The sequence below is a fragment of the Cyprinodon tularosa genome, unplaced genomic scaffold, assembly GCF_016077235.1.
Source record: "Cyprinodon tularosa strain WSP-4 unplaced genomic scaffold, ASM1607723v1 ctg460, whole genome shotgun sequence".
NCBI lineage: Eukaryota > Metazoa > Chordata > Actinopteri > Cyprinodontiformes > Cyprinodontidae > Cyprinodon > Cyprinodon tularosa.
Genome location: NW_024039186.1, coordinates 71037 through 95738, shown reverse-complemented (window position 1 = coordinate 95738; position 24702 = coordinate 71037). Strand labels below are relative to the sequence as shown.

Sequence of the window (24702 nt, the reverse complement as noted above, 5' to 3'; positions counted from 1 at the left end):
CCATCGTCAGATTCAAATTGCTGTTTTTTCTGCATTTCCAACTCAAATTTAGTTTTTTTGAGCTCTTCCTTAAGGGTGTTTACCTTTATGTTCTCCTCAATCCATTTATCTTTCACAAATTCGAGAAGAGAGCTGAGTTGTTGGTTATCTAGGTTTTCTTCCTGGGAATGATTATCAAGCTGCTTGTTGTTAACGCGGCGTCTCAAATCTTGTCCATTGTCACATTCATGTGGCTGTTTTTTCTGCATTTCCAAGTCAAATCTAGTTTTTTTGAGAAATGAGCTGGGTTGGTTATCTAGCTTTTCTTCCTGGGAATGATTATCAAGCTGCTTGTTGTTAATGTAGCGTCTCAAATCTTGTCCAGTTTCCCGTCCATACGGCTGATTTCTCCTACCACCGTTGGAGTAACGCTGCTTTTGATGCGGCATTTTTACAAAAAAAACGGTTGTTAAAGGTTGGGTTAATCTCGAAAGGTTTGAATATCGAACAGGAAAGCGCTTTGCATACGTCTGAACACGTCAGTGGTGTAGCAAGCAATGAGAACTCTTGTTTACCTTTGAAACACAAAGAATTCTAAAGGATGACATCACAGGGAGTGTTTTAGAATGTTTAGAATGTTGAAGTCACACAAACCCCTCCCACTCATACACACACACACACACACACACACACAAACACGTTGTGTCACAATATCCTTGTGGGGACCTTCCATTGACTTCCATTAATTTCCCACTAATTTATATGGCCTAACCATGACCCTTGCCCTAACCCTAACCATTACCGACACATACCTATCCCTAAACCTAACCTAAACTCAATTCACACCTTAGTCCTAAACCTACCTCCCACCCCAAGAAGAGAAACTTTCCTTATGGGGACCAGTTGTTGGTCCCCATAAGTACCTATGAGTCCCCAAAATGTAGCATATTCCTAGGAAATTGTCCCCACCAGGTATTAAAGACATGGCCACACACACCCACACACACACACACACACACACACACACGGCTAACCCCACTGAAATATTAAGTGTGCACCCTCAATATGCAAGCAGGTAACCAGGAACAGCTTGTGTGTTTTAAGTTCATGGAGCTACTGGGCTTAGCACGAGTGTATTGGTCCTCACAAGCATAGTATAACAGGAATGTATCTGTGGCACGCAAGTTAGAGGTTGTTTTAAGTGACGAGGTGGATTTGTCACAGTCACAATAACCATGACAGGAAATTTTCATATCCTACAACAGGGATGTTCTTCTGGCAAAGGGGTAGATAAATAAGGATCTCACTGAATTTGGTGGAAGCTGCACCTCGCTCGTTATGTTCGCCATCGTCCCTCTAATTGTCTGCACCTGCGCATTGGGCGCAGAAGCCTGTTAAAGCGCAGTATTTTCAGAGCCCCAAGACCATAAAATTCTGAGACGCTGATTGGCCATTAAATTATTAAATTCACCTAGCAATAGTACATGATTGGCAGATTCTCTGCACATGTGGGGCAGTCTAATCAGAGCCCCAAGACAGAGACGGTAGGAGTCTGTCTGTGGAAATCCACAAATGAATGACAGTAGATAGGGAAATGTAGTTTATATAATTTGTTTTGCTTATAGGTACACACTCTAGAGAGTAAAACTGACATTTATGAGTTAATTTTTAAAAATATATTTTACGTTTCTCTCTTCTTATCAGGGAGGGCGGTGCCCCAGCGCCCCCTATGGGCCGGCCGCTGCTGGCCCACTGTATCTGTAAAGTCTCTCTTTATAGATGTCATAGTGAACCAGGAGTCTCGTCTTTCTCCACCTGCGTTCAGCTTTTCGACACTCCCTTTTTTCGTTTCTAACTGCTGGAGCACTTCTCCAAGGAGATTTTTTCTTTCCGGAAAAGACTTTCACTTTAATTGGAGCAACGCAGCTAATGATGTCTGAGACTTTAGACTAAAAGTTATCTACTAGCTCATCTACTGAGTTGCAGCCCAAGGTTGAAGTAGCAGATTAAGCTTGAATAAAAGTTTCTGTGGCATTTTCCTTAAAGGTGCCTTTTTCTAATGATGTCCCTTTGGCTAAATGAGTCACTTGAAATGATGCCCTCAAAGGTAACAGAAAAGTGATCGGATAGGGCAACATCAGTAACACTGACTTTAGAAATCTTCAGACCTTTAGTGATGATCAAGTCTAAAATATGTCCCTGTTTGTGCGTTGGTTGTTTAACATGTTGAGTTTCTAAGTGTGTCACACAGTTCTTTTGCACTTCTGTCTTCAGGGTTGTCAACGTGAAAGTTAGTCTCCCACTATAATTAAACGGTCATAATCAACGCATATCACAGACAGGAGGTCACTAAAATAATGTAAAAAGTTTGATGTGGACTTAGGAGGCCTGTAAACATTTAGAAATATAGTTTATACCGGGGTCTTTACCTGCAGAGCCAAATGTTCAAAAGAGTAAAATTTTACCAAATTCAAATGTTGCAAGGTTTTTACATTTCCATCTAAACTATGTGAAACTATGAAAGTATTACAACATTATCATCTGGCAAATAACATTGACATTACTCTGTAGTTAATATAAATATATATATATATATATATATATATATATATATATATATATATATATATATATATATATATATATATATATATATATATATATATATATATATATATATATATATATGAACAAACACACTCTACTGGTTGTGTGTTGCAACAACACATGAAGGTGGAAATCATGTTCAAATCAAATGGTCAAACAGTTAATTCTGCACATACATACAATAAACTCACCACAACTTCCATTTAAAATATAAGAGTTTATCAACAAAAATCATTCAGCTTCTTGTCAAACATATTTCAGTGTAAAACTCTTGACTAAAAACTAGTTTATCTTGAGTGTGTATGTCACTCCATCTCGGTGGTGACTTGTGTTGTTCTGCACCAGCTAAGAGTCCCCTGCTGGTAAGGTGTGTGTGTGTGTGTGTGTGTGTGTGTGTGTGTGTGTGTGTGTGTGTGTGTGTGTGTGTGTGTGTGTGTGTGTGTGTGTGTGTGTGTGTGTGTGTGTGTACGTGTTTACGCTACGGGGACTTGTCATCTTCAGTCTGGCGGCGTCTTTTCTGGGTTCTCATACCCAGTTTGGTTTAATTGAATAAGTCAATGAATCTGTGTAAAAGAATTAAGTTGTAAAAATTATTTGTTTTTGTACATCAATTGTTTGTGGAGGTAATATATGGACAAAACTGATTTATGAGAAGAAATCAGAAATAAGAGAGCCTGTAGGGGCTTAAACTATTTAATGAGGGCTGTGGGAAGAAGAGCGGCCATTTCTGTTTTCTATTTCTTTGTTACATTGCTGGTAACTGGAGGGAGGCTGAGGCCCAGAGTATCTTGTATAAGTTTAGTTTCTTTTGCACCCTGTTTTGAGTTTTCCAGCACAATAAATCACCAACACCGGTAACCCCACTGAGCCTGGATTCTTGGAGGCCAAAGAACCCCGTCACAATGACCCAAATCATCACTGTTACTGTTATTATATAGTAAATTAAATCATTACTGTTAAATTGTATGTATTGTGCAATTGTTTATTTGAATTCCTATTCCGGATTAGTTGGAGACATACACTAGGCTATATCAGCCCCACCAAAAATATTTTTCACCAGCCGCCACTAGGATGGAGGTGGGTGAATTGTCATCTGAATCGAAATCCGACATTGCGATTGCAGGATAGCGGGACTGGGATGAGGATTTGAAGAGTTTATAAAGTGAAAGCAGGACGCTGATTGGGCTTCGTGGTGGAGTAGTTTGAAGCTGATTGGCTCGCTTCAGAGACGGATCAGCTTCTGATTGGATGGAGGTAAGCCAGAGTTTCTTCAATTGAACTTCTGCTAGAGCTTCATAATTGTGAATATTTTTGGTATTTTGTGTTTGCCGTGATGTCTACTACTTGAGTTTCTGGCAGGAAATGTTATATAAAATTATTAGAATGGTTAAATAAAAAGTTCTAAAAAAAAAAACCACACTTTATAAGTCAGAAGTCTCGCTGCAAGATAACCATATGTGCCATATTTCTATGTTACATCTCGATTACACTAGTATCTGATATGTCCATACCCTGTTCAACATTTGTAAAAAGTTATACAAAAAATAAATAACTGTATCTTCAAGAAAAAAGTAAAACATAAATTACCATAATTTGATTTATCTTAAAGGTATTTTGGGCAATTTTTTAAATAAAAAGTTGTTAAGTAAACACCCAAGTCACATTTTGAATAAGTTCACATGCAAAACAGCATCCCCGCTCAGAGGGATTGGTTTAAAGAATCTCACAAATACAAAGATTTTTTAATAAATAACAGGACTCAGATACTTTATTTTTTAGACCTTAAACTTCAGTGAGTCAGTTCAGTCTAGTCCAGGTACCTAACTTATGTTTAACTACAGTATTGCATTTGGCTGAAGAAATCATTGCAGTATCCAGAATTCGGATCTTCAGAGTAAATACCTTGCAACATTTCCCTTTTTCCTTTCCCAACATATCCTGTAGGAAACTTTCTTACAAAATGAAATAACAAAAAAGAAAAATTGCTTTGACCAATGGCCATTACACTACGTATCCGGTAAATTACTATTTACAAAAATACAGTTTGGAACAATATACACTAAAGACTATATATTTTAAAATATATATACCAGGTGTGTGTTGTTTTTGTACAGATTTCTGCATCCATGGCCGTTCTCAATGCTGTGTATAGTGCAGAAAACCTGCCCCAATTAGCAACACCTGTAAAAACATATTATACAGCAACAGCGAACATTTCCATAGAGCTGGTAAAAATATGATTAAACAATACCACTGTAACCTTTATTACAGCACTGAAAATGTGCCGAACTACTGAAACCTAGAGCGGACACGATGTCTCTGAAGGTGGTGCATACCAGAGCAAGTGTTAGGTATGCCTGATCTCCTTCCAGTAGTACAACTTACCTGAGGATCTCAGAGAGCATGCATGCTGACAACTGTAAAATGTAAGATAGGCAAAACAAAACATATTAAACGATAATCATTCCAATCATCAAGGCATAAATTGGGAGAAATTGGGAGACATTAAAAATTAATGGCAACAAACATCCTAATGTATTTCCCTTATGTCTTAATTCATCTGGTGTGGAGGTCTTGTATTCAGCATTGTTATGTGCTTTGTGTTTAAGAAAATTATAAATGGATTACCTGCAATATGAAACACCTGTCACCCTTGGCAAACACAACCTTTAAGGGGAAAAAGGGAAGGAATGTGATGTAAAACTATTTTAAAACACACGGGAGTAAGAATAAGAAAAATAATGAGCTTGTGTTAATTGTATTACTCACACTTCTGCTTTTCTTTGTTCAGAGAAACAGGTCTGGTGCTGCTCCCTGCTGGTATGTTTGGTGAAAAGCCTCCATCTGAGTCAGTAAAAAAGATCCATTTATAAGCTGTTTTCGTAAACCACTGCATGCATACAAGCACAGCCATCACTGTACGACTCAATTGTAAAATAATGAGAATACCTGATCTAAATGATAGCATTTACTTCTTTTTATGCCAATTACATAAAAGAGAAAACAAGTCACTCAAGTTAAATGCATCCTTCTAGATTCTGCAGACCTCATCAATCACTGGAAGGTGAAGGTAGGTTCTGGTCGTAAAAATAAGTCCGCATTTTAAGGTCATTCTGAGCAGCAGTGCTCTCTACAAAGTGTGCATGGGTTAGGTTGTGAAAACTGTTAGACAGATCCCTATTCTCTAATATCACTAAGCAGATAATGATATATGAACAATTAGGGACTAATGAACCAAAACTCTTTCTGTATCTGTATGTAGAACTGAATACATTCATGTCATACTAGCTAACTAACTATACTTTGTAACAATGGTCGGTAACTAATGTCACTGATTATCGACACAATTAATGAAATCATGACTGAAGACATTGGCTTCAGCCTGCAGCTTCTTTACTGAGAGAAGAGAGAGCCATTCCACTGCGTTTCCATATGCGCAAAGTTGATCTTGCAGGATTTTAATCTAAAACTAAAATAAATCTCTGCTTAAATACAGAGAGCAGTCTTTTCTCTGCTTTAAATTGCTCTCCTGTGTCATTAGTTTAAGCTGATCACGTTATGTCAGAACTACACAAGCTCCATGCACTTCACTCACTGTTCTAAAGTAGTTTGAGTGCACTAAGAAAATGTTAGTGCTTTGAATCATTTAAGATTTAATTTGTTTATATTAAAAAATGCATGCATTAGAAAAGCTTGTATTTGTTTTATTTGCTGATTTGCGTGCTATTGTTTCAGGATTTCTCTTTTATTAAAATAGTCGGTAAATTTTGTGTGTGTTCTCTCTTTTTATTTGAAAAAAGGTACCAAAAAGGATAAAAAAAGATGTTGGTACTGGTACTGACACCAAAATGTTGCGTATGTGGTCTTACATCTTTCATGTTACATTTCTTGGATCTGACACGTGGGGACAGAGAGGGACCAAATGAAAGAACTCTAAATTGAAAATACTTGCCCTGAAATGCAAAACGGCAAAACTGCCAATGATGTGGTGCAATGGGGACATGAAAGTATGTGCCCCTCAAGTCAACCAAGGTGAACCAGCCGCCTGGGGAGATTGTCTGAAGCACATCCCTTATGCTCAACATGTGGAAGGGGGACGTCTTCAAGAAAACATTCACACTTATCAGGTCCAAAATCAGGCAGAGTCAGAGAGTCTTTTTTGGGAATAAAAAATACCTTGAGTAAACTCCCCCTGGAACCCGTAGGGGGTCGACAGGCAATATAGCACCCTTGGCCAGCAAGGCATCTATGTCTTGGCTCAGAGTCTGAGCCTTTATCTCGTCATGGATCACCTTCATCCTGACTCGACCAGGAACATGAAGGCGGCGGCGGAACTGTTGGGTGAAACCCCGGGTAAGTGTAGACACCAACCATAGATCGGGAACGAGAGAGGCCCAGCAACTGAGCTGGTCCGGGGTAAAGTGTCCCACCGTCAGCTCACCATCAACAACTCTTTTATCACCTAAAAAAACAAAAACTTAAGGTTGTGTTTGACTGTGGGGCCACATTACAGGTGACTCCCTTAAACTCCCTGCTGCAATAAGGTCCTGATCTTACGAATCAACTAGTCCATTTCCTGATCAGACTCCGAAAATAATATCCCTGCCTCACAAAACGCATGCTTGTTGCGACAGTGGAGAGGAAAACTCCCTCTTAACAGAAAGAATCCTCCAACAGAACATGGCTTAGAGCAAGCGGCCATCATGTGAGGCCGACTGGGGTTCAAATAGATAGTGGACAGTGGATCAGTATTCTATCCCTCATATATACTGTAGGTAGCTGTAGTCAACCTGACTGATTATTAACTTTTAATAAAGCCTAACCTTGGAAAAATCTCGGCTGCTGTCCGGTCTAGGAATTACGGGTGTCTGTGGGTGAATTGAGCTGCAGGTAGTGGGTAGATTGCTGTGAGGTTAGGAGAAACCAGTGATTAATTTTAAGGGGGGGAATAACACATGAATTACACACGCACAAACACACACAGAATCTAGGGCAAGTATTGTAAATCAGCCACAAACGCCACATTGCAGAGCCCTGAAAAAGCTGTGCTCTTTTCTTATGAATAAAGTTGCTTATAATTTTTTTTCTAGTGCATTATGAAAAATAAGAAAGTTTGTCTCTCAGTGGTGCAAATTAGTTTAAAACAAGCTTGTTTTCATTAAGTAAATAGTAAAAGTAAGTAAAGTCACTCACAGTGGATGGAGTATCCAGAAAATTTACTCAAGCAAGAGTAGTGATATCAAGAGAAGCTTTAAGACTTTATTAGATGGATGTTAGCAAAATTTCCCTGACTTTAATGGCCAGAAAACTGACGTACGTTTCCGTAGGAAAGGATCATTGCTGCTGTTTCTCCAGGAGCTAAGATGACCCAATTTTTCTTTCCATTCAGAAATTGTCCTTGTCCTTTATGTAAAATCTAACAACAGTTTTTTATCTATTTTTTTATGAAAAAAAAAATTAAAATGTCTATTTGAAGTCAGCTTGATGCAGTGGAAATTTGGTTCTGCATTAAAACCCCTTAACAGATACTTTTTTAGGGCTATTGAGGCACATTTTTATCTTTTTCAGACTTCAGTAAGTTATCAAATACAGTGCTGTTAAAAAAAAATATTGAGATCCTAAAACAAATGTTGCGATGATTATAACATTTTTCTTATTTTGAGTTAAATAAATTTAAAAAAAATCATCCGAACCAATATTGCCGTATTTAATAAATCTAATGACAGTTCATTTACTCAGCTGTGAATTATTAGGTTTTTTTTTACTCAGTGAATTACTGCCAGACCTGCCGAGTCTGGAAATCTTCCAACTAGAACTTGCCTGACAGCGCGAAGTAGACTCCTAAATGGCAAACATCAACAGATTAAGCCCTGATCTAAAGAAACTTAAGAACACATAAGTAGCAAAGTCATGGACATCAATCATTGTCATCATTGTTCATAATCATTTAATAAGCTGTTTCTGTGGAGAACATCAAAGGCCTTTTTCCATTAGTCATCCGCTAATGAAACAGTTTGTTTAATTCTGGGGCCTCTGACAAGTGGATCTGGGCATCGGACCCCTATGAGCAAAGGATAGACCCAAGAAATTTAAAACAAACTAAAAAACATGCTGAGTCTTAAACCAATATGGTGACAGGGAGTTTTCTTAGAACCTCTATTAACAAAAAGTCTCATTTTAGATCACAGATGAGAAAAAAATGCATTAGGTTAAAGATCTTGGCAATAAAATAAATACATTATCTAGATTGAGGAGGGAGCCAAACATGCTTTAATATTTGTATTTACGTCTTTCTAGCAGACGTCATGTAAGGTTCCACCTGAGCGATAGGTCAGCTAAACTTTACATGAACCTAGAGGAACACTTGGTAGTTCCTAACTCTGAGTGCAGCATTTAGACTCCATTAATAATTCGCTCCATTATTAATTCAGCTGAAGCAAAATGTCTCTGATCAGAGCTTCAGCTGTGAGAAGCAAAATTTCAGCCTTTGAAAAATTAAAGAAAACGAGATCTTTGAGTTAGAAATTCTGGTTTCTTTTAGTCCTTAGGTGTGAGTGTGTGTGCATTGTTGTACGTCTTCCTATGTCTCTGTGTTGCCCTGCGACAGACTGGCGACCTGTCCAGGGTGCACCTGCCTCTCACCCTTAGACTGACGGGGAAAGGCACCGACCCACCGCAACCCTGACAGAATAAGCAGGCAAAGGTGGATGAATGTGTGGTTTCTTTTGATATAAACATCTTTTAAGTCTGAATAACTGTAGTTCTGAACCTTTTAATCACACAGTAGCCAATATTTTTTAATAAAACCAGAAACATTTAATTTCAATAACCAAACAAACTTTATTGATCTTTTAAAACACAACCAATATTGAGCTTCTTTAAATATAAACTGGCTGAATTATATTAAAAATATTTTGTATCAAAAAAATTATCTGAAACCTCCGACTAAAAAAATATTTGTTAATTCATTCATTAAAACAGAACACATAAGTTTACTTTTTTCCTGTCAAAGAAAGTCACCTTGTGCTGAAAATAATTCGTCCTGTGAGCCGACGTGCTGCTCGGGGTCTAAACTAAGAGTAAATGATACATTAGAAATAAGCAGATAAAATCATAACATTCAGCCTTTCAATATATTAGGTAAAGATTTCTTTAAATTTTATTATTATTTAGGCAGGAAGCAAATGCTGGCAAAGAAATGGTAAAAAAATAAAAATAAAATGTACTTTTGTTTCTGTCTTCTTGGCTGAATTAACTTGAGCTCAGTTTTATAAACTCTCTGTTTTATCTTCTGCTCTGCTCAGGTGGTAGGCAGCGCATCTTGGGTACATCCATCCAAAGACTTCTTTTCTCCCTTTTTTGGCCGACGTCTTCCTCTGCTTTTGGTTCGTTTTTGGGGCGCTTCCTTCTCATTGGGTTGTTTATTTTCTGCTGAGTCATCAGCAGAGGCTTCGGCGTCCTGTGCTGCGGTATTAATCTCCGCCTTCTCCTGCTTTATGTTCGTCAGTGGTCTGTTCTCCACAGCGAGCCCGCCGATAGGACTTTTGTCTGGCTTGTCGATGCCTTCATTGCTTCTCTTGGCGACCTTCTTGAGATCATGGATGTAGTTCTTCCTCTCAATGCAGTGACCTCTGCTGCTATTGAAGAGCTCCAGAGCCGCTTCAGGATCAACCCCGTCCACATCGATCAGGTATCTGCAAATCAGGTATCCCGTACGGTTCAGGCCGTGAGTGCAGTGGACTCCGATTAACTTGTTGTTGTTTTGGTTCTCATTCAGGAACTGCTTCACCGCCCGCTTAAAGTCGAGGATGGTAGAATCAGAGGGAACTCTGTGACCCTCTGTGAAGATCTTGATGTAGGAGCAGGACTGTGGGACGTCTTCCACCGAGTAGTACCTCGTGGTAAAGGTGAGATCCACGATCAGACCCAGCTCTTGGTTTTGCCGTCCCACAGAGTCCAAGAGGTCCCACAGACTGAAAGACTGAGAATCTGGAACTTGACAATTTAAGGATGGTTTTAAAGGAACCTTGAAGGCAATAAATCTAGTTCCTGGTATCCTCCGCCCTACAGGGCAGTAGTCCAGCCACCGATCAGGTATGCCCTTTTTGTGATTCTTCTTTTTCTTCTGTTGAGCCATATAGGCTGCTTCGAGGTGTCAGTTGATTCTTGAAGCAGCGCTAAAACACAGAACAGAAAGTGGCATAAGAACCCGAAAGCAGCAATTTCAGCATTAACCAACAGCCAAAGCTTCCCCCACCATATTCATGACTCTTAAACATGAATAGTGAATAGTCTGAATTAAGTTGTAAGAGATAAGTTATACAACTTATTATTTAAAGGATTTATAGCAGGATTATTAAACAGGATTATTGCACATGGATATTTATATATATAGTCATGCACTATGTGTCAGATATAGAGAAACAGGTTATTGCACAGGGTATCAAATAGAAATTTAATCGATCAATAAATCTCTTTCACTTTTGACACTTTTGTCTCCTAGTAATGGAGAAAAAACTATTTGCTTGTGTTGGATGCAGCCAAAAAGAAGATCAAAATCCTCCAATGATCAATAATTTCTAACAACAAATGTAAACAAAAAACATTTTTTCAGAACGTAAACACAAATCATTGCAAATATAGTAATATCAAATCCAGTGAAATGAAACCACCTGGACACAACCTGTCTGACATGGACAATAAATAAATACCAGGATGAGATCAAACACCAGTTTAATCTAACTCACCTGAGAAAGAATAACATTTTTATCAACAAAACAGTCTGTTGGAATGTGTATTTCCCGCTTTCATTTATTATTATCATTATTATTATCAATATTTATAACTAACAAAAGTTATTATTATTATTGTTAGGACAATAAAAACCCTGTAATTGTCCTTATAGTGTCCATATTTGCATTAACTAAAACGTCAATCATTTGCCGAACTTAGCAGAAGATAATAATAAAAAAGAAACAAAAAAAATCATATATTTAAATGTATTTAACTCGTCACATGATTTGGTTTAAGCATTATTAGGATTTTCTATGGGAGTTTGGTAAATGTGTCCAACTCGCCGAAGCAACGAGGCATCAAACATGGCGTTTAAATAATTGACGAATAGCAATGTAATATATTAAAATCTTGTGATATACTCACTTAATTTCGCTTTGTTTTGGAAGGTAGCCTAAACTGAGTAGCCAGCAATTCAACCACACGTTTCCGCTTTTCCCCGGAAATGACGTTCACTCTGTCCCGGAAGTTCATCCTTCTGTTTACATTTTGCTCTTTGGTTCAGCTGGAAATCTTCTTAAAAAATGTCAAAAAAGCGGCTAGTGAGCAACAGCCTGAAGGTCTCCATAGAGCAGCAGCTGGCGGCATTAGCCTCCGGGATCTTGGGGCTGCTGGAGGAGCGCCGCCAGGCGGAGGTGGAGGAGCTGCGGGGGCTGCTGATGGAGCGGGTCGCAGCGGCCGTGGAGCTGATCCTCTCCGCCTTTGAAGTGAACAGAGCGGCCGAGAGAGGGAGAGGAGGCCGTGGAGAGGAGCGACAAGGTCCGTAAGCTCACACGGTGTGCTGTAATTGTGGCTGCGTGTTTATATCTACCAGCTGTGATCATTTAGAAAATGGAAACTTTCTTTGCAAAGCAGCTTAGATCAAGTCAAATGGAGAGCCACCGTTTCTATTTGATTTGGGTCTTCAACAGGGGGTCCGCGACCCCTAGGGGGCCCACAAAGGTACTTCATGGGGGTCGCAAAAATTTTGCTGATTAGATTTTTTTTATATATTATCCCCCTTCCAATTATTTCCACTAATTGAAATGTTAGTCACCTGGGCTCTCTTGAAGTCTTTCAATCAGATGGGCATGGATTGGTGCAACTGAAGACAATGTTGGAGTTTCTCTCATTTCATGACGACAGTTGCATCTTTCATGGGCTTCATAGCTGTAACTATTTGTTCTGCAGCTGCATGACTGACTTAATTACTTTGTTTTCTACAAGACATTTGAGCTTTGATGAGCTCCGATAGCTCAGTGTGAAAAACAGCTTTTACCAGTCTGTTCCTCTGCTTAGTTTTGATGTGGGTCACAGCTCAAGGCGAACTCAAACATATAAGAAAAACGTACTCTTTGGTTGATAAAAGCTTGATTCATTTTTCAGTTGGGTCTCATTAAGAAAAGCAGCCCTATTTCTTTTAACTACCTAAAACATTTTATATTTTTGATGTACCCCTTGCAATGCACTCACAGACCACTAGGGGTTGGGAATCACTGCTTTAGGGAAAAATCAATAATAGGAGCTTAAAGATAGATATATCAGGCAGTCAAAATCTGCAATATATTGTAAAATAAAATTTTCCCCACACTCCATTCCTTATCTTGGTTTATTATTTTAGATTACACAAGAAATTGAGGGGGGGAAAAAATTCTGAAAAAGGCATTTAAAATCGTCACCACTGACTAAATGCAAAAGGTTTCTTGCACTTTATGACGGGTAGTATTATCATTGTTTGTTTTTTGTTTGTGTTTTTGCAGAATTGCATCTCTCTGTTGGAGTTAGGGGTCAATCTTTTGGCATCTCAGGGGAGGAGAAGCTGCCAGGTTCCACTTCTAGTCTGCAGATTGCCTCCAAGATTGACCAGCAAGCAACTTCTCCAGACAATGACACAGCAGAGGAGGAGGGGGGCGATGCCATCGCAGTGGATGAAACATCTCACAGCTGCAGGGTCTGCAGTAAATCCTTCGACACAAAAGGCTTTTTGATCAAACATGTGGAGAAACACACAAAGGAAGACGAGCGTCGATGCGGCGTGTGCGCGGAAACCTTGGAGTCCAGTGACGAGCTAAAGCAGCATCTTCAAACTCACCGCACCACCTGCAAGGTCTGTGACATCTGTGATAAGAAGTTCCCGACAATCAGAGCAAAGGAGACGCACATTAGGCAGCACACTGGTGAGAAATCATATACCTGTCACCTCTGTGACAAAGGCTTCAGTCAGAAGGAAATCATGGTGACTCACCTGCAAAGTCATATGGAAGAAAAGTCCTCTGAAGATCCAGTTCACAAGGTTCCATTAGAGCAAGACACGATGGCCAGCAGTGAACAGATGGCATTCAGCTGCAAAGACTGTGGAAGAGGCTTCCTAACAAGGTCGGAGCTGAGGCGGCATGCTCAAAACCACAACCAGCGAACCGAGAGGAGCAAACGCAGAAAACCAAGTCTGACTCCTACACACTGCTGCAAAGTCTGTGGAAATGCATTTCACAACAAAGGGAACCTACTGCGGCACACTGAGACACATCTGAACCACCCAGACTTCCTTTGTGGCGCCTGTGGAGAGCGGGCCGAGTCCTCAGAGAGCCTGCAGCTCCACATCCAGGATCACAGAGAAATAAAGAAGGTCTGCGAGATTTGTGGAGACAACTTTAGGGACATGGAGATCCACATGAGGACACACACTGGTCAAAAGCCATTCAGGTGCAAAGACTGCTGCAAGGATTTCCCAAGGAAAAGCTCTTTGGAGCGACACCTAAAGCTGCACGCGGGCGAGAGGCCGTACATCTGCGAGTTCTGTGGGAAGACTTTTATTGAAAACACCGTCCTTAAGAGACACATCAAGAGCCACACGGGGGGGAAGCCCAGAATTTATCCCTGTGAAATCTGCGGCAAGAAGTTCACCATGAGCCAACATTTGGACGTTCACAAGAGGATCCACACAGGGGAGAAGCCTTTCCCCTGTAAGGTCTGTGGCAAGACGTTCAGGCAGATCGGCAACCTGGACTCCCACATGAGGATCCACACGGGCGAGAAGCCGTTCATATGCAGCCTGTGCGGAAAAACCTTTCGCCAGAAGATCTCGCTGGAGACACACGAGCGGTTCCACAAGAAGGAAAAGGCGTTTGACTGCCAGGTCTGCGAAAAGGGCTTTGTGCAGAAGATCGACCTGAAGAGGCACATGCTGACACACACCGGTGAGAAACCCTTTAGGTGCCAGGTGTGTGGAAAGGGCTACCAGGAAAAACGCTCACTGGAGTCCCACAAGAAGGTCCACGCAGGAGAACGAGCCGCCAAGAACCCAGCTGTGACAGAACCAAAGCAGCAGCCAGAGGAGGAGGTCCAACCCCAGTTGCTTCTGCTGTGAGCTGCATGATGAGGCAGGTGGACAGTCACACCAGGCTGACAGGAAGTTTATCTGGGGAAAAAAAGTACAAAACTGCAATCCTGATCTCAAATAGCAGCCTGCTTCCTGTGCTTTCTAAAATGGCCAATTTGCTCCACTTCAAGTTCTTCAGTCAATTAAAGCAGCTAGATTGAATCTTTTAACCTACTTCAGCATCTAATTGCTGCTTCTAAAGAAATGCAAAGCTTTCAAAACGGTTTATAATAATTTATTTCTTAAAAAAAGTTCAGAAAATGTTTCTGACCTAAAACTGGGAAGTTTAGAAAAGCTTCAGCATTAATCTCTCCGATTCCATTTTCTTACAGTAACAGAAACATTTTATAGCTTTTTAATTCTTGCTTTATTGAAATATTTAGCTTTCAGACGGTTGCTAACCATCTAAAAGGTTGCTGTGCTTTCGCTGCTCTGGCTTAATTACAACCCAAGCAGCCATTTGTCACATAAAATAATAAGTGTAATAAGTTTTGCCTGAGTGAAAATGTACTTTATCAAACTACTACAATTAAAAAAACTTTCTAAGATGAGGTTGCAATACAGAAAACCTGAAAAATACAATACCTTATATGGCAAATGTTCAGGAGTCACGCTATCAACCAATCTGTGTGACTTTGATTCAGATATGGAAGGCAAATCGTATGTGAAACCACAATGCCATCAGATAAGAACAAATCAGCAAACGGGGGAGCAGATATGTCAAAAATAATATACAGCAGGACATTGTCTGGTTTTAAAACCTAAATGTGCAGCAAAACGTGAGGTTAGACTAGATGTAGCTGCTGTAGGGAAATTGTGGCCTAGTGGATGGGGCTTAGCGCTTGGAATCCAGAGGTTCTAAGTTCAAGCCCCACTCCCACAGACTGCAACACTGGGTCCCTGAGCAAGACCCTTTATTCACTCATGTAAAGTCGGGCCCCGCTCGGGAGAATTCGGAAATGGAACAGCCCCTTCCCTACAACTTTAACCCCACACTGCTCACAGGGCACAGCAAAATGGCTGCCCACTGCTCCAAGGGGATGGGTTAAATCCAGAATTCATTTCGTTGCTTTTTACTTGTGACAGTTGAAAGTTTAATTCTGTTCTTTAAGAAAATGAAAGGATGTTTTATCAGTAATCTCCTCCCATGGAAAGCTTTTTATATTTTCTACAGGAGCGTTAGTAACTTGATCTTTTAGGGACGGTTTATAGGAGTTTCTCTCTGGTAGCATTTCAGTGCTCTTAGAGGCCACGCTGAGCCCAGACACTGAACACATCATGAAGTCAGACTGTTTCTGAAGCAGTTGTTGGAGGCAGTTAGCGGATAAAGACTTAATAATAGGCCATCAGCTCCAAAAACAGAAAAAATAATAATTTGGCTCTAGGTAGATCTTCTTCACCATGGCTAAACTGTTGTCAGAGCTGATTTAAGAGTATTTGTGTCATGGAAACGATCTTTTTAAATTCTTGTATTTATTCAAATTTGCGGAATTCATGTTTCTAAAGTAACTTTAGGACCTAAACATGGAGTATGGCCCTCCTGTAGATCTGTCTTTCAAAGGCTTATTCACGGTCACAGGTAATTTCTTGTTACTGTTTTCATTCAAGGAACTTTGCTGCATTAATGATTTTGTGTGCTTGTATATATATATTGCAAAGCTTAGCAATGAGTTTATCGGCAAAAAGATGATAAAAAAAAAAACTTCCTGGATATTTGGACTGACTGGTTGTTGTTTAGAAGCGACGTGGAGGGACCCCCGCCCGGGCCTGCGTCCTTTAAGGACCGACTCGCACAACAAGTACCGGACTCGTGCTCTACGTCTCAACTACAACAACATCAAGGACCTGAGTGACCTTGAATTCACGCTGAACCACTTCCTGGTAGAGCCATCCATGCTGGGCTGGCTCGACTTGTCCTTCAACAAAATGACCGGAATCGATGATGTAAGACTCGGTTTCAGTTAATGCTTTTTCATTATTTGCTCATTTGCTAAGCAGGATTAACATTTTACGGATTCAATCACTGTTCCTCTTTTGACTCGACTTGTTTCTTACCTGTCTTTGCAACATTCAATCTGTTTTCATTTTAAATAAGCAACTTACTGTCGAATTCTAAGCCTTATGTACTGTTTTATTTATTTCTTCATCTTTAAATAATATTTGCAGTTGACACCAGTGTCTGTATGTGCATTTCAGGTTTTATGTCAGTTGAATGAACTGCGTATTTTGTATCTTCATGGCAACAACATCCGTTACCTGAATGAAGTGAACAAGCTGAGCAAGCTGACTCATCTGCACAATCTGACACTGCATGGCAATGCTATTGATAAACACAAGGGCTACAGGTGATTTGCTTTAACCGTCAACCATTTTAATTCTATTTGAATGTATTATTATGGTTATAACACAATTAATACCCATTTAACAACAGTGGTGTTTCAGATACAAACTCTGGTGAAGGTTTAGGGGGGTTTAATGTCTCCGTAGTTCCAGCAAAGTAAAACCCCTGGTCTATCTTGGTCGAGCGATTTGACAAGAAAGTCATGAGTTACCAAGAAAGAGAGGCAAGGTGGCAAACAAGAATGCATCCATGGGCAGGCTATATCTTAGTTTTACTATATACAATAAAGCTAAGATATAATCCTACCACCTGGTCAAAGTAGCTTTACAGCAATCTTTAAATTTGCCAGCATGTTTCGTCAGAGGAATGGTTATACCACCATTCTGATGTGGCTCAGCCAGAATCCTGCTTGATAGTTAGGAAACTTTCTGGCCTCAATAATTTGGAGTTGATTAAGAAATTAATAGATAATATAAATTATCCAGATACAAACAGTTAACAGGTGTAGAAAGGCTGAACATGAAAGTAAAAGTCTGAACTTTTTGTGTCCAGGGTCTGTGGGGTCTGCAGAGACGTTAGCCGACCTCAGACCTGTACAGATAGACGAAAGGTCATCTCTGATGGTCCTCTCTGAAAACCTGATTTTTGTAGTTCACTTTTCAACCAAGTTGGAATACGTATTTCAAAATTTAGCATTCTCAAATTTGCCAAACTGAGTAGGTATCAGATGCTTATTTTATTATGCTTCTTTTATTTTATGTAAACTAACATATTGGAGAAATTATTACAATAAAAAAGTAGTTGTATCTCAGAATTATTGATTAAAAAAAATCTTTAAAAAAAAAAAGCAACTAATGTCTACCAATGTGCACATTTTGCTGTTTTTGAGGAACCATGTTGTTTCGGTGTTGCCTCACCTGAAGAGGTTGGACTTCAGCGCTGTGACCAAGCAGGAGAGGGTGTTGGCCAAAGATTGGTCTACAAGCCTCAAGCTGTACAAAAAACACAAGAGCAACGCACAGACAGATGACTAAACACTCAACGAGGCAGTCCTGAAACAGTGTTTCCGCAATAAATCCATCATAAACACTTCAAAAAAATTACAAGGCATTCCAGATTTTATTTGATATCTTAAAAAGATGAATCCCATCCATCATTTTAATATTTCCTTTCAGTTACTCTATCACCTTATCCATCCTCCTATTAGATCTTTGGTCCATCCTCACAAAAGGTGCTGCTTGATATGAATATCTTATAAAGTGCAAACAAAAAAAAGCACTATGGTTGGTGAGAGAAGATTCTGCATCAAAAGGGTCCACCAGGTCTGCAACCTGCGGCTCTAGAACCGCTAGTGGCTCTTTGGACCTTCTTTGATAGACTAGAAACAATAAAGAACAAAGTCATGTTTTTAGATACAGATAGAACAATAAATGCATATATAGTCTATCAGGTTTACATGTATGTGGTTTTCAATATCCACCAGGTGAGAAAGAAATGCATGCATCTTTCTTCAATATATTTTTCTGTATTTCTGGAATTTGAAGTTTGAAATAGAACTGTTTTTTTATAGCAATGACAACTAATTCATTGAATTATTAATCAATTTAAAATATGTTGTCTCTTTTCAAAAGGTCTATATTAGGAAAGCTTCCCTCCAATTTCTCTTTCAGTGACTCAAACACTCTTACGTATGGAAGCCTATGGAAGCCCGTTTCCGCCACTGTAAAAAAAAAAAGAAAAAAATTATCTCATATTGAGTTACTATCTCATTATAATGAAATACTATATGAGTTACTATCTCATTATAATGAGATACTATATGTGAGTTACTATCTTATTATAATTAGACACTATCTCATTATAATGAGATAATTTTTATTTTTTAATAGAGTGGCGGAAACGGTCTTCCATACTAGGCAACACGGACCTTCAACTCCCTACACAAATGTTCTATAAGGTTGATGTCTGGAGACTGGCTAGGCCACTGCAGCTTGTTGAAATGCTTTTGTGTGTGTATAATTTTTCAAATATATACTGGACTCTTCCGGTCCAGCAGGGGTCGCTGTTTCACTCCTATGCTTTGAATTTATTAAACGGAAGCGTTTTCCATAGGATTGTGTTTACATGTTCCGAGGTTCTCTGTGGTTTCTGCGGCTCCGAGAACTCAGACTGCGGCGCAATGAGCTCCTTCCAGCTGCTGCGGATGTCGGTACACGAGCGAATCAGCGCCGCCGCTGAAGACGTCCTGCAGCAGCTAGAACACGGGAAGGAAGCTGCTAAACTCCGGACACAGAGAGCCCTGTTAACCGCCCGGCTAACAGCTGCGGCGGAGGAAATCTTCGTTCTGTTTAAGGAAACTTTGGCCGAATACGAGCAGAGACTGCGGCGGTCTGAGGAGGAGATCTGCCGCCAGAGGAAGCAGCTGGACATTCTGCTGAAACCTGAAGTCAGACTGAACAGATCTGAGCAATCACAGCTTTTTAAAGGCGCTGCGACACCTGCAGCCTGCGGTTACCTATCCAGTTCCGGTCAACTTCACAATAAAAGCCCGTCAGATCAAAGTGAAGAAGAGGAGACTGAAAACAGAGGTAGGAACAACATGGATTAATTAAATTATACCTATAATCATATATATATACACACACACACATTCTGCAAAAAAAATTAAAGGAACACTTTGAAAACACATCAGATCTCAATGGGGGAAAAAAAATCATGCTGTTTATTTATACTGATATGGACTGGGGGATGTGTTAGGAACCAAAGGATGCCACATCATTTGATGGAAATGAAAATGATCAACCTACAGAGGGCTGAATTCAAAGACACCCAAAAAATTACAGTGAAAAAAATATGCAGCAGGCTAGTCCCTTTTGCTGAAACTTCATTGCAGCAACTCAAAATGGTATTCAGTAATTTGTATGGCCCCCGCGTGCCTGTATGCATGCCTGACAATGTCGGGGAATGCTCTTAATGAGATGACGGATGGCGTCCTGGGGTATCTCCTCCCAGATCTGGACCAGGGCATCACTGAGCTCCTGGACAGTCTGAGGTGCAACCTGGCGGTGTCAGATGGATCGAAACATTTTATTTCTTTTTATTTCTTTTACCTTTATTTTACCCGGAAGTTCCTTAAGATAAAATCTCTTTTTCGAGGGAGACCTGGCCATAAACATAATATCCCAGAGGTGTTCTATTGGATTTAGGTCAGGCGAGCGTGGGGGCCAAACAATGATATCAATTCCTTCATCCTCCAGGAACTGCCTGCATGCTCTCGCCACATCTGGCCAGGCATTGTCGTGCACCAGGAGGAACCCAGGACTCACTGCACCAGCATAGGGTCTGACAATGGGTGTGGGGATTTCATCCTGACACCTAATGGCAGTCAGGGTGCCGTTATCTAGCCGGTATAGGTCTGTTCGTCCCTCCATTGATATGCCTCCCCAGACCATCACTGACCAACCACCAAACCGGTCATGCTGAACGATGTTACAGGCAGCATAACGTTCTCCATGGCTTCTCCAGACCCTTTCACGTCTGTCACACGTGCTCAGGGTGAACCTGCTCTCATCTATGAAAAGCACAGGGCGATCCAGCTCCACAGTGCCGGGCAGTACGCACAGGGCCTACTAGAGGATGTTGGGCCCTCAGGTCACCCTGGTGAAGTCTGTTTCTGATGTTTGGTCAGAGACATTAACACCAGTGGCCTGCTGGAGGTCATTTTGTAGGGCTCTGGCAGTGCTCCTCCTGCTCCTCCTTGCACAAAGGAGCAGATACCAGTCCTGCTGATGGGTTGTAGTCCTTCTGCGGCCCTGTCCATCTCTCCTAGAGTAACTGCCTGTCTCCTGGAATCTCCCCCATGCTCTTTAGATTGTGCTGGGAGACACAGCAAAACTTCTGGCAATGGCACGTATTGATGTGCCATCCTGGAGGTGTTGGATTATCTGTGCAACCTCTGTAGGGCCCAGGTAGCGCCTCATGTTAACAGTAGTGACAGTCACCCTAGCGAAATGCAAAACTGGTGAAAAGGAGTCAGAAAAAATTAGGAGGGGAAAAAAAGTCAGTGGCCTCTACCTGTAAAACCATTCCTGTGTGATGGTCATTTCGTTGTTGTCCCTCTAGTGCACCTGTTGTTACTTTCATTAACACCAAAGCAGCTGAAACTGATTAACAACCCCCTCTGCTACTTACCTGACCAAATCAATATCCCAGAAGTCTAATTAACTTGATGCTATACTCTGATTACAAAGTGTTCCTTTAATTTTTTTGAGTATATATATATATACACGGTATATATATGTGTGTGTGTGTGTGTGTGTGTGTGTGTGTGTGTGTGTGTGTGTGTGTGTGTGTGTGTGTGTGTGTGTGTGTGTGTGTGTGTGTGTGTGTGTGTGTGTGTGTGTGAATGTGTGTATGATTAATAAATCTAAATAGATTTCTATCATTTAAAATATCTCCACCTTGGTTTGTTTATTTTTCATATATCTTTACACAGTGGTAGATTCGTATTTCAATGCTGAAGTGAGTGTTCCTATTATTTTAAATATCTGTTTAGAAAATGTGTATGATGGGGAGGTCAGTCTTCAAAACTGTTTGTTCCTTTGATCTTTAAAGTCTGATCACATGTGTGACTTTTTTCTTTTCAGACCTTCTAAAAATCGTGACCTTAGATGACTCAGACCTTCCACCTCAGTTCAACCCACCAAACCTAAGTCGTTTTGAGTCCGATCATAACATCAGCGACGCTTCCTGCCCGTCATCACCACGCTCTTCTTCCCCATCCTACCACGAGCCAGCCTCTGAGACCACCGATGAGGACGACGACTGGATGGACAGTCTGCCTCTCCGATCCGAAGGCAGAAGAAAAAGAGGAAGGCCCTTTGGGTCAGGTGGGAAAAAGAAGAGAGGTCAGCATTTCGGATCTGTTGGGAGACAAGAAAGAAGTCAGCCTGTAGGAGCTGTTGAGAAAAAGAAGCGAGGTCGGCCTCTTGGATCTCTTGGGAAAAAAAAGAGAGAGCTTTTGGGTCTTGAACCTGTAGGGGAAGTGAAGAAACGAAAGAGGGCACCTCCTACAGAGAGTTTCAGCTGTTACGTCTGCGGGCGTCTTTGTCCTGGAAAAGGCTTCCTGCTGCAGCACGCTCTCAGGGTGTGTAGCAGCAACCCGGAGTGCCGCTGCGGCTTCTGTGGAGAGCTTTCAGATACTGCTGACAGTCTGATGGCTCACCTGCAGGCTCACCAGCAGAACACCAAAACATGCTCCATCTGTGGGAAAACATTCACCTCCATCAGGGCGCAGGAGCTGCACTTCCGCATCCACACTGGAGAAAAGCCACACGCATGCCCCAAATGTGACAAAATGTTTAGACAGAAGACTAACCTGGTGTCTCACATGCTGGTCCACGCTGCAGAAAAGCCTTTCAAATGTAAGAAGTGCCCCCGGGCCTTCTGCCACTTGACATCCTTGGAGCGCCACATGGAGGAGCACAATGAAGAGCTGATCATCTCCTGCAGCCTTTGCAATCAGGCGTTTAGCAAGCGGAAAGATCTGCGTAAACACATGGCGACCACTCATGGGGACATTATTCCTAAAACCAATAAAGGTCGCACTTCAGTGGTGTCCAACTGCAAAGTGTGTGGGGAGGCTTTTGACCGGAAGATTCTGTTAGTCAGACACGCAGGGACTCATGGGCAGGACCCCAACTGCTGCTGCGGGGTTTGTGGAAGCCAGTTTGACTCTATCGACAGCCTCAACACTCACCTGCGCTTCCATCGAGTCGCTGCCAGAACCTGTGAAACCTGCGGGAAATCCTTCCCAGGTCGATCAGCGCTGTTGATGCACTTAAGAATCCACACGGGAGAGAAACCCTTCACCTGCAGCTTCTGCGAAAAGGCCTTCAACCAGATTGGCAACTTAAAAATGCACATGAGGATCCACACAGGCGAGCGGGCCTTTTCATGCAGCATCTGCGGGAAGGGCTTCACCCAGAAAAACAGCCTGGACACCCACATCCGCTTCCACAACAAGGAGAGGCGTTTCCTGTGCCAGGTGTGCGGGAAAGGCTTCATGCAGGATGTGGACCTGAAGAGACACATCCTTATCCACACGGGAGAGAGGCCGTACGTATGCAGGATCTGCGGGAAGAGCTTCCAGGCCAGGCGGTCGCTCAACGGTCACATCAAAGTGCATGAAGCCAGCGGTAATGTGGACTACGCAGAGGAAGAGAGGGTGGAGAGTTATTTTCCTGAGAACTTCCAGCTTTAGACCAGGACCTAACCCTTTTCTGCATTTAGGGATGTTCTTTCCAAACTGTTTCTAGAACTGCTGAAAAAATTGTTGGATTAGGAAAAGACCTGCTCTGCTTTTTGTTCAGATGCAGATGGTCTATAAGGATACAGCAGTCAGGTTTCTCCTTGGATCCATAGTTCTGTTTTTCTTTGTTTTCTGGTCTGCTGATCTGAACGCTTCACTGATTAGTTTAGTTTTTCTAAGTGCAAACTTAAAAAATGGAAAAAATGTCAGTTCCATAATAGGGTGAGAAGTTTTTGGCTCTGAAAATGAAGGAATTACCAGATCATCAACGGTTGTGCATCAAAGAGTCTTTACCTGTATCACTCAGAGCCGATCTGGGGAACTCTGCCAACTGATCTGTACACCTCTAGAATCAAGCAGAAAGGCTTTCCTTAAAAATGACTAAAGATAAGGCATCCTGATGATTAAAATCCATCTTTTTTGTGGTGATTAATGTTAAATAGAGATTTGCTGAATCCTGAATAAACGCCACCTGAAATACCAAGGTATCTTAGATATTTACATATACATATTTAGAGTTCTCATCATAGTAATTCCACCTAAATTCCCCATAGAGTTTGTGATAATAATAAATAAACCTCCATTTGACCTGAGATGTAGACCATGCACCCACTCAGACAGTTGGTTCAAAGTAATTTTAATAATCTGCTCACAGTAAGGAAACGTTTAACAGTGTGGACATGTGCATGTCATAAAATCTCGGCCTCAATGCCTTTAAATCATAAACTAAATATGTCTGCATTCATACAAAAGCAGAAGCAAGAGCCAACTGCAATGAAAATAAAACAAAAGTAGTATTTACCTCCCTGCATATCAGCTGAAGTGCGATTAACAATAGTATAGAATGTGTTCAATCATACTCGTACACGTCAATTATGGTCTGCTAAGATCTATTACTGGTTTGTCTCTGTGATGGTATCAGTTTAAAAATTTTGCTCTATCTCCTGGATGTTTTTGTTTTTACACTACAGACATTTTCTCTCCTTTGGATTGTTTTTATTTCTGGGAGAGTCTCCACACTTCACTACACCTATGTTTACAACGAATCCAGTGGATTGTTAGTCGTTAAAAGAAATTTGAAAAAAAGATTATTTTTTCACATAATTATAAACACTGTTTTTATTTGTTTTGTTTTGGCTTTTACTTTTATTTTAAAGGCGCTGATCAAAGATCATCATATTTATCTGTGGTTATAAGACACTAAAACAGGCTAATGAAACTTCTGATGCTGGTTCTAATATAGCTAAAACATATTTGTTTCCATTGAAATATATATTTTTCCTTTTCCAACAATTGCTAGACTGAGCATTGAAG

General features: G+C 40.8%; 2 protein-coding genes across 2 annotated transcripts; one reads left to right on the top strand and one right to left on the bottom strand.

Annotated features, from left to right (window-relative positions):
- Nucleotides 1-9401: 9401 nt before the first annotated feature.
- LOC119793831 (RNA/RNP complex-1-interacting phosphatase-like) lies at nt 9402-12181 on the bottom strand. The gene is made up of 2 exons (XM_038301104.1): nt 11746-12181; nt 9402-10763 (listed from the first exon to the last, which is right to left on the bottom strand). The coding sequence occupies exon 2, from the start codon at nt 10721-10723 to the stop codon at nt 9887-9889; it is 837 nt and encodes a 278-aa protein (XP_038157032.1). The 5' UTR covers nt 10724-10763; nt 11746-12181; the 3' UTR covers nt 9402-9886.
- LOC119793833 lies at nt 11829-24440 on the top strand. The gene is made up of 6 exons (XM_038301105.1): nt 11829-12138; nt 13119-14721; nt 16519-16681; nt 16934-17082; nt 19191-19666; nt 21725-24440. Exons 1-6 carry the CDS (start codon nt 11904-11906, stop codon nt 23338-23340), a joined length of 4242 nt encoding a protein of 1413 aa, XP_038157033.1. The 5' UTR covers nt 11829-11903; the 3' UTR covers nt 23341-24440.
- The last annotated feature ends 262 nt before the right edge of the window (nt 24441-24702 follow it).

What these genes read in the sequence shown, in the direction of transcription:
- LOC119793831 (XM_038301104.1), bottom strand. Translation starts at nt 10,723, where the DNA reads ATGGCTCAACAGAAGAAAAAGAAGAATCACAAAAAGGGCATACCTGAT.
- LOC119793833 (XM_038301105.1), top strand. Translation starts at nt 11,904, where the DNA reads ATGTCAAAAAAGCGGCTAGTGAGCAACAGCCTGAAGGTCTCCATAGAG. An exon ending in AAATGACCGGAATCGATGAT is followed by an intron (nt 16,682 to 16,933) that starts GTAAGACTCGGT and finishes TGTGCATTTCAG; the next exon opens with GTTTTATGTCAGTTGAATGA. An exon ending in AGAGGAGACTGAAAACAGAG is followed by an intron (nt 19,667 to 21,724) that starts GTAGGAACAACA and finishes TTTTCTTTTCAG; the next exon opens with ACCTTCTAAAAATCGTGACC.